Raw genomic sequence first — 14,992 nt, 5'->3', positions numbered from 1 at the left:
ACATGCAGTCCAGGTCTCTTGTCCCTCCTTATTATGGAATTGGCTCTAGCGGTTCTCTCTAATGAAGAGAAAGCCATAAAGACAAGTCAGTTGTCCTGTCTAGGACACACTGCCAACCCACTGAGGTTGACAAGTAAGGCTTTTAAGCCTCTGCACATACAAACCTCGGTCTCTGGGCAGATCTTAAATCGAAACTTCTGCAAAACCCTTAGCAGAGTCATTTTGGTCTCCAGTAAACCCATCTTCATGCCAATACAGCCACGGGGTCCTGCCCCAAAGGGCAGATATGCAAAGGGATGTTGTTCCTTCTTGGCCTCCTCTGTAAACCTAGAAGGTGAAGAGGTAGAAACCAGTTCAAGAAATGTTTTTCACTCCTGATTCTATGTTATTTTATTCACATCTCAGAAGTGGTTATTTGTATTGCTCTTAATGGACAGACCAATGGGACTATTGACAGATTATGTACTGATGGGCTGATGCCCTTAAGTCAACTGATAACTGGCTTATGGACATCAGCCTTTTTCAGCTGGTGATTCCAGGAGAGGACATTAGTACTACTTGACAGTCAGTACTACTTGCTACCTGTCTTCAATGAAATGCCTTCATTCAATGAATTACACACTAGATGTGTAGACCTGTGCATGTTTCAGGGAGAGATTACAGGTAAGAGGAAGCCAACAGACTGGAATGCAAACTATGTAGGATTAGCAAGTGTTTCCCTGCTGTGCAATGCAGAAGCAAACCAATGGGAATTGGTTTTAGCCTTCCTGATTTCTCTTTGAAGTTTGCAAGGGATGATGAAATCATCTCATGGGATTGGACAGGCCATAGAAGACCGTTGTTATGATTCATTGCAGCTCTTCTTTCTGCTCTTGGCCCAAAGAGACCAGGTTACCAGCTGGGAAGCACTGAAATTGCAGACCCTTCTGTTTTTAGAGCTGAAGTACCTCAGTCTACTTGGATTAACATGACAGTTTGCATGCATCAACTAGGTAGCTCTAAAATATTATATAAATCCATTAGAAATTAGGTTATTTTTTTCCACAAGAAACTACTATTTGAATAGTGGTTGAAAGGAAAAAGGTAAATTCTGTTTGCTGACATCTACAAAGATGGATGTATACTGTACAGAGTGTGCTTGAATCAGTGTAATTTATTAGGGTCAGCAAATAATCAACAAGGTGAGGCTCTACCCTGGCCCACAATGAGTCACCGATAAGAAAAGTTCCTTAACACAAGCAAACCTTCACAGTGGTGGCATTGCCCTGGAAATCTACATAGTCCTCCCAGCTCACAGGGTGTTTGAAGCTGTTCTGGTAGTAGAGAACTACTTGTCCAGTTCTGCATGCAGATAAAGGTTCTACAGGCATTCTTGAAAATCTTTTGCCCACTTGCATACTGTTTGCAAGAACTTTAGACTTCCAAGGCCCAAAGAACTCTTGAAGTAGTTAGAGATGTGAAGTAATACAGGCAATTCTGAGATCTTGAAAAAAATAACACTGCATATTTCTGCTAACCCTATCTCCATGCTTAGGTACCTAAATCAGATTTGTATACTACTCCATGGATACTTCCATGCAAATGGGTTAATGTGATTCTTGCCTTGCTCACCCTCATATATCATTCTGGTAAATTTAAAGCCTGCCTTGTATTATTCCTGAGGCAGATTTCAAAAAGAAATATTAGGGGGAAAAATGACCATAGCAGAACTAATTTATTATTTGTTAAGCTCTTATTTTATAATTCTTACTAACATTACCAACTGATATAAGCTGGGGAGGGTGTTAGTAATTATGCTTCATTCCTCAGGGAAATTTCCAAAGGGAATTTATCTCAGATTCATTACGTACAGCACTGTATGAGTCAATGGGACTGCAGCCACCATTTTACCCCATAATGCACGTTCATACTACTGTTAAGGTGTTGAATAAAAGTTAAGACAGCATTTCTAGATAAACTTAGCTCAAAACAAACAAACAAAAAACACCTAGACTTCCAGTTATTGCTAAGATTCCTCCTCAAAAAAAAAAAAAAAAAATAAAAAATAAAAAAATGGTCTGAGCATCTATAACCCTGACATTACTCTTCTTCATGACTTAAGGTGCCTGGTATAGCATATACCAAAATTTGCTCCAGAAGGAATCCACTGTGTGTAACACCTAAAACACATGGGTTTACCTGCTGGCGAGGATGGTTCTGGACTGCCACGTATCATGCTCAGTCATTTGCAGAGCATAATTTTTTTTCTTAGCAGACTTTTCAACACAGTGGTATCTTAAAATACAGCTGTCCATAAAACAGGTTAAAATAAAGCTGCTTATAAAACAAAATTGTGCTTTCACATAGCACCACATCAGCTAAAGCTCTGTGGGCCTTCCCCATAAGCTCAATGCAGGAACTGTAGAGTAGGGGAAGGTAACACAAACACAACTTGACAGGGGTCCCTGCAGCTGAAGATAATAAATGTTCCATGTGAAAATACGTCTTGCCAAGCACAGCTAAGAAACCAGGATCCTAGCTTAAGGACAGAGAGAAAATTCCCAGTGGGAGATGGGATAGGTTCCCTGCTCACAGCACATCCAAACCATAACAAGATCTGAGGTGAAAAGGCTGCTCTAAATCAGCCAGGCACTGTACGAGTTTCCTGCATAGCTGCATGCCAGTAAATAGACTGTCTTCCTACAGAACTTCTACATCCAGAAGTGACACTATTTGCAGCATCTGATTGGGAAACATCTAAAAACATAAGTCCTGTTTCAACTGTTGACCAGACTTTGTACTCTCTCTAGGATGCACCACTATTACCAGTTGTCTGATTTGGTTGAAAGAAAATATTTTATGATCTAAATTAAACTGCACTCCTCTTGAGGAAGATACTGCTTTAGGTGAATTTGGGAAGATTGTGGCTGTGAAGGAGCAGCAGTACCTGGTGCCTCCACTGGACAGGCTGGAGTACTGCGCCCACCCTGATGTGTGAAATAGCATTTAAGGCAGGCCTTTGGTCTCAAACAGTCCTAACAAGGCCTGCAGCTTAAGAATTGAAAGCATTACAGCACGTACCTCTCAGGAATGAACTTCTCTGGCTCTGGCCAGAACTCGGGGTTGTGGTGGAGATGTCCAACTGCGGTTTCAATGACAGCCCCGGCTGGAATATGCTGTCCCAGCACTACACAGTCCTTAGCAGCTTCCCGAGTGAACCTGCAACAGCAAGTGTCATATATCCCAGATGATTAATAAATGTGAAGACACAGCAGGAAGGAACCATAAAAGTCAATCTCTTCAGTTGGACTGACTTTGCAGTTTAGGGAGTAAAACTTTCCCAGTATATAAATACAGCAACCATTACTGGTGTTAGTGTCTTCGCAGATTACTATCATCTCCAACTACCTATAAACACATATCCCCAGTGCAGCTAGCTAACTTTTGTCCTTTTCACAGTAATTTCTGGCTGCTTATTATTTTCAGAAACATTAACTGTTGAACTGCAATTTTGCTGTTAAAGTCAGCTTAAGAACCTATTTCTTATGAAAATTGCAGATGAAATGCGTCAGTCATCGCTAATAACAGGCAGAAAGACTATACTGTTTTGCCTTCAGGAAAAGTTATATCAAACACAGTTTTTGAGTTTTATTTGAGAGGCTCCCTCACTCTGGGACTGCACCTGAAACTTAGCAAGGGACAGTTTTAATGCTAGGGTTAAGTGCTCTGCTGCTGCTACAGAAATACAGCCAATTCACAAACCATTGAAAGCCTGCAGCTCACTCATCAAGGACAGGCGAGACGTCAGCAACATAACTGTCCAGTTTCCTCCCACCCTGTGGTGGCAGGTGATGGAGTGGGACTGTCCTTAGGGACCTTACTGTGACAAGACTGAGACAAGCAGCCTGGCTGCAGCCGAGCTTGGGTCTGTAAACCCTGTAAAAATGCCGTGTGGGTGTGCATGTGTGCAGGGATAGATCCTGATAGGGATCTTTCGGAGCTTGGGTGGTCACTGCAGACCCCAGCCTGGCTGCAGGCAGCTGTGGGCTCGCTCAGCTGGCAGCTATTGCCCAGCACCAGCTGGGAGCACAGGGGCTCCCTTTGCTGCTCCCTGCACTGAGCCTAAAAAGTTGAATGAAGATTTCAGTTTCAGGGCTGTCAGTCGAGTGTTATTATAGAAACACATTCTTTCCTCACTGTCACCCAGTTTCTCTCTTTCTCGTAGACAAATAAATAGCAGAGACTCCAGACCTGGAACAAAATTCTGACATGTTAAGGAACACATTGACAAGCCATCTTTCTCATCCTTACATGAATTTGGTGACAGTGGAAACATTAGTTTTGTGGAAGAAAATTCTCTGGCTAGTAAATTAATTTTTAAAAGAATCTCATTTTATAGCATGCTTGGCTGCTACTGAATTTTCTTCAGAATACAGCATTATCCTTGTCATAGGCAATTAGCAACTTTAGAAGTTGCTAATTGGGCTAAAAGGGCTGTCCTACCCATTGCACATCCCTCAGAGTAAAAGCCAAACCAATAAACACCACCACCAATGCCTGCAGAAATTCGGAACTACTTTGCTCCATTCTCATTTTGTTTCCCACCTGACAGACATTGATTCTTTTCCTATGTTTCACCTGAAACTCAAAGACTGCTGATGCTTTAACAAGTGAAACAATTTTCACTGGTATACCACATATAACATAATAAAGCCCAGTCACCTCATCTAGGAGCAAGTATCTTTGATATTTACTCTCTGAGCAACCCTGTCAATGTCCATATAAAATATATATATATATATAAAAAAAAAAAAAAACAACTTAACTTGCAATCTTTATCGATGCATAAAAGAGAACATGATGTTAAACTTTTTTATTTTAAGGTGTTTGCAATTGTGGGGCAAGTTTTTCAAAGGCTGTCACAGTAAGCTCAGCTTTGGCTCTTTTCCAGTCCTCTGAAATTCCCCCTGGCTTCACAAGAAGCAGCAAAACTGGCTAACTGCTTTGAAAAGTTCCACTCTTAACATTTATATTTATGCTTATGACAACTTGGAAATTTGACAATCATACAGCTTATAAGTTCTTTCACACTTTCCTTTCAGCTCACCAATATAACTTAATAAACTTACTCTTGGGTGGATTGGGACAAAACTTTCAAAATTTAATGGATGTAGCCATTAGCTTAGTGATATTATTATAACACAGTACTAGTGCAAAACAGTATGGGTCCAAGTCAAACAGAGATGTAAAATAGAGTTGAGCTTTCTGAATGTGCAAACCTTCCAAACCAGGGCCTTAATGAATAGTGGGTAACTTAACCACCAGCCAAGAGGCCAGGGTAGTTCTTTGCTCCCTGTCTCTGAAAAAGCAGCAGCATCTGGCTTTCTCAGGCCAGTCCTGCTGCAGAATGGCTCCATCCTCCAATCTTGGGGGATGTGAAGAATGTTGAGAAAGCAATCTTGGCCAATCTGTCATAAAAAAGTTACTTTTGAAATACTAGGATTAGCCAGTTTTCCTGCAATAGGCCACTTTATATCTTTCAAATGCACAAGCAGTATTGATGTTGGCACAGAGATCAAGGGCACACTGGTCTTCCAACAGCAGATTTCCATTTTATTTAGCTAGGGATATACCCAGTGGAATGTGGAGGGGAATAAAAAAAGTACCTGAATGCAGGTGGATACATGCGCAATGTCTCTGCAATCACCATGTCCAGATAAGGGAGCTCTTGTACATTTTGATAATCAGGGACCATCTGAAAAGGCAGGAAGAAAGGAACAATTACATTTTCTCACATTTAAGTGCCAAACTCATCTCAGATTAGCTTTTAAATCATCTATTTTTACTGGGCATTTTTCCTGTAGAAGAACTCGATGTCTCATCTAAAACAGTAAATGATAAAATTATACAAAACTGTGGGCAGTAATTAAATGTGTGTATAACATTCCTTTCATCATCAAAACACTTTGGTGTGCAGCCCAGCTGAAGATATAATAATAAATCAACTTGCTAGAAAGTATTTTAAATAGGGCATTGCAGGGAGCATTAATAGCTCCAGCAGTGATATTGTTTTATTCATGCACTGAAATCCGCACTGGACACTGGTTCCTTCCCAAGGCCAGGAGCATGGCAGACCGGGAGCGCTTCCTTTGTAAGAAACAGCAAATTGGTTATTCCTTGTCGATGTTGGAGCCAACCCTTTGCCCCTTCCCAGCACTCAAGCAAAGTGCTAGAGTGCCGTGAGGTCTGTGGAGGGGTGGGAGATGGCACTGGGACACCCGGCAGCCGATAAGGAATGGTACACAGAGGCAAATTGCTCTGCCAGGTAGTGGGGCATGAGGGCAGCTCAAATCCCGCCCGGCAAGACTGCAGTGGTGAAGGCTGTCCCTTCCCGTGGACATCCCTTGTGGGACAGTGCTTCGTTTTGCTTGGGGTGCAATGCTGGAGCCCACATTTTCCATGAGACTACAAAACTTCTCGGCCCACAACAAGGAGTAGTGAGCACCAAAACCCAAAGAGCAGTGCAGCTCAGAAGGCTTTGCCCTTGGACAGGCAGCAAACAGGCGACAGGAGACAGCAAACCGAGGGCGACCGGGAGCAGCAATGCCACCTCAGCTCACAGATGCAGGGATAATTCGTCCCTGTTGCCTTCCTCGGAAAAAGGACATTTTCGCCGTCATTATTCAGCGCTCTCAGCAGAGGGCAGCCAAAGTACATCTAATAACCTCGTCAGGAGAGCGGAGTTTTGTTTTAAATTAGAGCATCTCCTAAGGACTGACACGGAGTAAATTGGAGAAAAGCACAGACGTCAGACTAGACTAAACCTTTTATGAAGATTTGGGGCCCCTGCCGTTCACAAAGGGGACTGGATTCCATCCTTCCTTTATTTACTACAGCACTTTTCATGTATAATGCATATTTTATTGAATTTTCATGCAAAAACATATGGTACATACTGCAAATACTAAGCAGAGAACAACTCCAGATGGTATGCAGAAAAGGCGTACAATAGAGCGAGGATACCTTGCTGGATTAGGGTATCCCACTTATTCAGAACTAAGCCACCATGCACCATTTCACATTAACTGATCTTTTCGAGGAAGGAAATAGATACATTCTATTATCCCCATTTTTTTTTTTCTTTTTTTTTCGGCTCAGGAGAGGAAAAGCAAAAACAGAGAAAATAATTTGCACATGCTGAGCAGAACCAGTGTGTCTGCGCCTCTCATATGGAAAAAAAAAAAAAAAGAAAAGGAAAAAAAAAAAGAAAAGGAAAAAAAAAAAAAAGATGCAACTCAGCTTGTCAATATATGAAGCATTTTGTCAGTATATGTCAGATATTATCAATACAGGAAGTATGACTACTCTGACAGCCTTTCAGTGTTATTTTTATACTGCAGCAATGCCTATTAACTCAAACCTTTGGCTTAGGTCGATGGTTATCAGACAAAGGACTGGGAGACTAAAACACACAAATGGCAGCAATGCCATGAGAACCAGGGCTGAACGCTGTGCCCCAATAATTTATATAAAACCAGAGACAGGAGGATGAGTTTTATCAGACGTGTTTTGTGGAAAGGGACCTGCGGTTCAGAGGCTACCTGCCATGTCCAGGGTCGCTCAGGATCTCAGTAGCAGAGGCTGGAAGTGACCCATGATCAGACTCAACATTCAGGCTTTCATGGCAAAGCTACCTTTCTTCGTGACAGTGTAGGCACTCCAGGCTTTGACGCAAATGCACGCTGGGGTGTGTATTCTTTTTTTCCCCCCAGCTAATTTTACATCTTTCTTTCAGACCCTTCCCCTCTTCTTTTTCTCCTGCATCTCTCTGAATCCTGAGTCACCACCTCAGCCCTGTCCCTGCTCTCCCTGCCCATCTCATGGATGGGCTGGCTGAGGAAAGAGCTCAGGCTCAGAGGGAAGGAGTGCTGCAGCCAAGATCACACCATGATATGCTTGATTCCCTGAGCCATGCGCTCTCCACTGGTCCTTCCTGTCTCTCTCATAATCCCTCTACTTACTTCTGGAGTCAATAATTAAGATAATTATACGGTAACCTGATATAATAAGTAGCCACTAAATCAAACCATACATCAACAAATAATATAACACTAAATTATGGGAGCTTTGATTTGCTCTTTCAAATAGCTTCTATACCTTGCGGGGATTAGCAGTTTAGAAAACAAAGCAAAGGTGCAAAACCAGCTGATTTTCCTTGGAAGAAAATTCCTTTTGCTTGCATAAAGAAAAAGGGGTCAGTCAAATGGCAGCGCAGTGAACTCTGCTATCGTGGGCATGGCAGACACATCAGTCATTTCCTACATCTGATGCAGCTTAATTATTGACACTTCCATGCTTTTAACATCAAAGTAGCCGGACTTAATTTAGTAGTTGTTTGCAAGGTCTGACCCAGGGCTGCGTAAAGTACACACCAGCCACGTATCCCTGTTTGGGAAGGACAGTTTGCTGCTGCTGCTTTTTTTTTTTTTTTTTCCCTATCAAAGAAAATATTTTCCATTTGTTTTTCCACTCCCTTTCTTCAAAATATTCCTTTAGCCAAGCACATTTCAAAGGAACTTAAATGTGCTTTTCTCCCTAAATGTCCCTATTTATATCTTTCAAATGCTGGCAGGTTTGCTGTGGTGAGGGGGTGTTGCTGTGTAAAGTTGCCACTTTAACCCCTTTCAAAAAAAAACATTTCTACATTGGCTTTTACTCAGGATCGGGTGTATTTTCATTAAGAGATTCCTTTCTGTAACAAGTAGAGATGTGGGGGGAGAAAGAGGCACCACGCTGCATGTAATAAAACTTCCTATATTTTCATTCTGCAGCCGCTGCTTTGCACAGCCATTTGTTGTATGCTTTGTAAAGCCCTGTAGTATCTCTTCCTGCTGACTTGGAAGTAAAGCAGCCACGTAACATCTTGTGGCATTTCTCTGGTGCATGTTTCCCCAGTTTGACTTCCAGAGGTGTGGTGGGACACTCTCACCCACCCCAGACTATTCGCTCACTTCTGAAGTCCAGGAAATGTCTAGTTTGGCCACAAACAAACTCTCCTTTATGGCTGGCAGCAAATCCGAGGCCTCAAATCCCCAGAAAAGGTGGGAAATTAATTCTTGACCCCGCAGAGCACCCTGCAGTGAAATACCAGCAGTGATTACAAAATTCCCTACGTGCTACAAGGATGATGCATGATTTAATCCCCATATAAATTCCAAGGGAGATAACTGCCTTCAGATCCACCTCTGCTTTTCAGTTTTGGCTTTAACATTTTCTAGGCTGGCAAACCTATTTTTTGCCACCACCCTCAGCTAACTTTTAATTCCTCAATGAACACCAAGGGAATCAAAGTGCTGACAGGAGAGGTCTGGCCAATCTTTCTGCTGCAGTTTGAGATGTTACTGTTCCCAGTTGCTCGCTCCTCTTTGCTGGCTGTGGTTACCAATGCCACAGCCAAGTCAGCAGAAGGGAACATATGCCTGCACCTCGGTTGCTTCCATACAACGTCCAGCATGAACCCATCTTCAGCGACAGTTTAAGACAAGATACGAACTTTTTCCCCAAGTAGCTGTCGAGTGAGGCACAGATCCTCCCCTACCACCTCTGTTTGGGGAATGGTAATCCAAGCACACATCAGCGAATAAAAGATTTCCACTTATCCTATTGGTCATGGTCTGGCGGTGCTCAGCAGCCAAAAATGAAAAAAAATCAGAGAAAATTGTATGTAGCTGACAGAGTGTGACGTGCACCTGAAATCGATTTGGAAGCAGCGAAGGCTGCAGAGACCACATTGCTCACAACCAGCGCTGCTGAGTCACGGGGCCGGGGCTGAACCAGCTGCGGTTTCTGGGAAGTTGCAGATCTCAATCAAACGCCTCGCGGGCAGGTGTGACTGCGACAACACCCGTGTCAGAGAGCTGACACGTACATCTGCCTGGGTGCAGATGCAGATCCATGAGTTATCTGTACACGTCGAGCTACACAGCCTACATCGGCCCTCCCCCAAATGTAGACTTGGGAAGGCAACAGGATAGGAGGGGGTGAGTCAACAACGAGCCAGCATCGTCCCCCGTGACTCTCACCCACCCGCCGCCCAAATTCCAAGAGCTATTCAGCCCATAGACATAGTCAGTATTCACAAACGGGTCAGCAACGTTTTTTGATCAAATGGATCAAAAGCTGCTGACAGATCAAAGAATTTGCCTGGGGTTTTGACCTTCCTTTGGTCACTGCTAGGAGCGGCTAATCCACTAAGCGAGAGACGGCCCGCATGCCCCGCTCAGCCTGGGAGAGCGGGGAGAAATGCAAGTGTCGAGTTAGGGTTGCCCCATGGCAGCCTTTCTAGCAACCCTATCATGACAGGAAAGGTTAGAGACACAACAGGCTCAAGATACAGATCAATGAAAAACAGGGTGGGGTGGTGCAACACTTGCCTATCTATAAGTCGCCTAAGGGAAGCTCGCCTCAAGTTTTACCATTTCCACAACAACGCGCTGGAATAACCGTAAGCACCAAACTCCCCACAAAGGCAGTGAAACAGGGGCAAACGTGACCACCTAAAATTTCTTGGCTTCATCCTCAGAACTTGGATCAAATACTAAAAAAAAAAAAAAAAGAAATAAAAATAAAAAATGCTTAGAGCAGTCATCATGCAATACCTGTTGCAAAATTTCTCTCTGCTATCTACCAAATGAGATGTCACCCTGAGGCATGGCACCAGGCAGGAGCAGCCCTTGCTGCTAGGGAAAAGGGACCCCACAGCTCCTGAGTCCCACTTGCCCCAGAGGGCAGGGCAGGGCAGAAGCAGCACATTTGTTGCTTGAAGACACTGCTTTAAGGTACACAGGGGTTTATCTAAAACCTGCAAGTGTCCACTGGCCAATGCCAGAGGGCTACAGATGAATTTTTTTTTTTTTTTTTCTGGAAAAATATTTAGTTCTTGATTACAGAACTGAGAACAAGGAGTAGGAAGTAAAAATAGGACAAGCCTCATCTAAGCAGAGTAAGATGCAACAACAAGAGGCTTCCTGAGCTGCCTAGCACCTCTCCTCTCAAATTCTTACAGCACGTCTTGGTAGTGCTAAAATCTCACCAGCAGGTTTGTAATTTCTCACCACTCTCTCCCAAATAAACATTAAAGTAAATCCTCAGCTCAAGCCCCTCATACCTCTCTCCCCGGAAAATAAAGGCAATCCAAAGTATGTACTCCCAAGCTCTCCCTTTATTTCTTTGTTCCATGTGGGTTGCCTGTTATCTCTCTCATCTGCCTGGTGTGCCATTCAAATGGAAATACAACACGAGGGCTTTTGCCCACCTTTGGTGGACGTGGGGCACTGATGGCTCATTGGGGTTGGGAGCATTACTTTGCTCGCTGAGGAACTTCCCAAGTAGCAACAGCACTCAAACTTCCAGCACTCAGTGCATCTCATCAAGCAAACACCCCCCAGCCCCTCCTAAAGACCATGCCTGCCAAACAAATTTAGTATCACAGCTTCTTTTTCAAACCACCTGTCATACACCCTCATGCCTCCTCTATCTCCACCTTTCAGGTTCTCCTCTTGGAGGCTTCCTTCATCCCCCCCTTGTGTCTCCTGGTCCATCGCCATGCAATTCACAGGAGCACATGCAGAGGCAGGTGCCAATTCAGAGGCCAAGTTCAGAGGTGGAGGGAAAACTTGGCGCACTACTTACACGCCGATAACCACATTACACACAGGCCGTGCAGCCAAATTCCCTCTGGTACTTTGGTGCAAATCCACACAGCTCCCTGGGGTTGTATCAATGTAAGGGGAAGGAAAATGTGGTTCTAAGTACGCACCCAACAGTGCTGGGGAAAGAGCCAGAAAGTATAAGGTTGCACCAATGTCAACTTTCTGTAATGCTGTTTTGCTTTTTGAATCAAAGACTTCAGCTTCTGACAGAAGACAGACCTGCACTAACTCCAGTAGCTTTTGTGGTGCTAAAACAAGGTCTTCGTAGCATCACTGTTTGCAAGGAAACTTCTGTGAGATAAAAATATTTCCTGAAACTGAAAAGTGTCCCAAAACCAAACAGATAAACACAAATCTGTAACCAAAACAGTCAAAAATTTGTTTCCACCTACATTACTACTGACACATGGTGATCAGCAAGAACAGAATGAGTGCCATCAGGTAGAAGATCTGACAAAAAAAGCAGGAAAAGAAGAAAATCCTTTATATGGCAAGCTACAAACTAAAAGACAGGAGAAAACAAATGTGTGTCAACGTTGGTTTTGTGAATTTGTCAGTCCCAGTTAGTCCCAGATTCCTGTGCCAAGAGAAGTGGGCGCCCTTAGGGAAAAATGAGCAAATGCCTGGGATTGAGAATGGGTATCGTGGGCTCTGCAGTGCCACGAACAAGTGCACAGGTCCCAAGGTGTTGATAGTGCCCAGCAAGGAAACTTTTCATACACAAATAGCCTCAACAGGTGACTAGAGCTCTTTTTTTTTTTTTTTTTTTTTTTTTTTTAACTCTTAAGTTTTGTGGGGATGAATAGCTCCTCTCCAGAAGTGCTTCCCTACCTGTATGCAGCCAGTGCCCAACTCCAGCTATTTGGCTAATTGTGGCTGTGTTAAAATCTGTGGCCACTCAGGGCACGGGGGTTGCCCATTTCTCGTCTCCTTAGAGAGCACTCATCCCCACAAAATGCCCCCTGGTTCTCTCCCTCCGTTTGCCTCAGCCCACTGAGACTCCAAAGTCTCTCTCTACACTTGTCTGACACAATCAAAATTTCTACTTGGGTGGCAGAAATTCTGAATGGTGAAGTATCCCAGTGGGAGGGAGGCAAGGAGGAAATTAAACAGGAGAAAGGACTGCCAGAGGCCCAACAGGCTGAGAAAGAGAATTATAAAACTGGGGTAGGTCTGTCCGAAGGGCATGTCACCAGTCCAAAGCACATTAAGCACTGAAGTTCGTGCAAGATTTAATCCTTCCTGCTATAGAAGTGTCCCTTGGTGGTTGCTGCAGATCTACAGGAATAAAGAGGAGGGATTTTTTTTCTCTCTCAGCAGACATTCATGGTATCACATAAGAGCCAGATGATTTAATTTAATCATTCCTGCTCCAGCTGGTATTTTCTGTATAGAGGTGACAGTGCTTTAAATTAGGGCCTCGTATATAAAAGGTCCGTGTGTTTAGTTTAATCAAATGTTCATTTCCTCATGTTATGTTTATATTAAAAGACATCACCATGAATTTTCATGCTGCAAATAGAGGCTATCACATGGGCTAAGTAGCGAGGTCCTCATCAGTTGTTCTTCATCTCTATGGCCTCGTGTGCTTGGCAGCCTTACGGACTGAGAGATGACTCAGGCCCAAGCATGCAGTTTGGGGAAACATGCCCTAGAGAGCACAGTTCGACCTGCAAGGAGAGCAGAGCTTTACGCAAAATAAATTACTCCGGTAATTCGCCCTGCTGCAGATACTTAAATATGGGCTTGCGCCAGTGGCTGCTTAAGTCATTGGCTTCAGCAGTTGCTGGAGGAGACCTTTTCTGAATTAGTAAACAGGCAAACATTCATGGCAAAGAAACTGCAAGATTCTCCCATCACTCAGTGTAATTATTATTTGCTCTGACAAGGGCAGGTCAGTTTTAATACCATACAACATTTATGTAGTGCCTGATGCCTTGAAAACATTTTATGTACATTAAGTGCAGTACAACAATAATAAAACTTTGCCTTTCCATAGTTGCTTTTCCCCCGAGGCTCGCGAAGCGTTTAGCAAGCATTAATTAGTTGGTCATCTTCCAAACGCATGTGTGAGGTGCTCCTGGTAAATACTCCCTCCATGTACACAGGGGGCCAGCAGAAATGCTGAAGACTGAGGCCAACAATTTCCAGCCTTAAGAATCGAGCACACACCAACGCCAGCCTGCGTAAGTAGCCTGATTATTTTCAGCCTCAACGTGACTCCTGTGAGCAAGCAGGCAAATGCTGCTCTGAATGCCTAGGCTTAAAATGACCAAAAAAGAAAGAAATCTGTAGCGTGGCATTCAAATACAACTTCCAACAAAAAGGAGCTTTGTTTGTTTTTAGCTGCTGAGATCGTAATTCAGGGCTTAGCTTGTCCTTGAGAAACCGATGGCACCAAAAGTGCAGCGAGTAAAGCAGCTTTTCAGGTGCCAAAGTTCCAGTTCCTAGTTGTAGTCTCCTGCACCTCCTACCTAATTCAGGTAACAGCTGAGCCCTTCTCACCTTACTATCCCCATAGCAAAGGATCAGAGCCAAAGGGAGAAACTATTTTTTAACACATGAGTTAAAACTGATGGGCCACAGGGAACCTTGGAGCAGAGGGGCACAGTTAAGTCTAGTCTGTGTGGCAACTCTTTACCTCCACCTCCCTTTTCTCCCTATCCAGACAGTGCTAGCAAAGACTGGCTCTCTTTCTTAAGCAGGCCGTGTGTTCTGCTACTCCCTCTTTCTGCCTTATTTCTTGACTGGAGATGTCTCTTGTGCCACATCCAGTCCTAACTCTAAATTTTAGCATATGTCCTTTTTACAAGATATGAGGGAAAAGTCTGCTCCTGTTGAAACTTCTCACATTCTAGCTGAAAATCCCCAAAATGGAGAAAATAAAAGCGGAAAACTTATTTTCTGACCAAAGCTAAACAACAACTTTTTGTCTTCTGCTCCCTCTGGAAAGTGCTGACTGCCATGGGTTTAACAAAGCAATTTACAATGGGTATGGAGAAAAAAAACTTGATGGCACTTAGAACAGTTTTTGTGTCTTTTATCTCCAACATACGAAGAGGATCCTTTTAAAAAATCTAGAAGCCAGTCCAAAACCCACGACCCCCAGCTCAGTGGGGAGCTGGCTGCAAGCACTGGTGCACAGCTACCACGACACTATCCTATGACAAGCCCCTCTAGATACTCAGATAAAGCTGTCTGCAACGAATCCTGGCAGACGCCTAGTCAAGGATTTCTCTCTCTTTCTCCCCTTGCTCTCTCTCTTCTCCATCTGGGAACGCAGAAATTTCCCTAAGCCTGTT

General features: G+C 43.6%; 1 protein-coding gene across 2 annotated transcripts in view; it reads right to left on the bottom strand.

Moving 5' to 3' along the window:
• Nucleotides 1-14,992, bottom strand: part of TBXAS1 (thromboxane A synthase 1) — a 243,912-nt gene that overhangs the window by 4,403 nt on the left and 224,517 nt on the right. For both annotated transcript variants that reach the window (XM_082778122.1, XM_082778123.1), the window contains exons 11-13: nucleotides 5,646-5,734; nucleotides 3,061-3,198; nucleotides 165-327 (exon numbers count right to left, since the gene is read on the bottom strand). In XM_082778122.1, coding sequence (XP_082634248.1) covers nucleotides 165-327; nucleotides 3,061-3,198; nucleotides 5,646-5,734 — 390 coding nt within the window. The remainder of the gene's footprint in view (nucleotides 1-164; nucleotides 328-3,060; nucleotides 3,199-5,645; nucleotides 5,735-14,992) is intronic.

This window comes from Aythya marila (genome assembly GCF_965140915.1).
Source record: "Aythya marila genome assembly, chromosome: 1".
Lineage (NCBI taxonomy): Eukaryota > Metazoa > Chordata > Aves > Anseriformes > Anatidae > Aythya > Aythya marila.
This window is presented reverse-complemented; position numbering and strand designations above follow the sequence as displayed.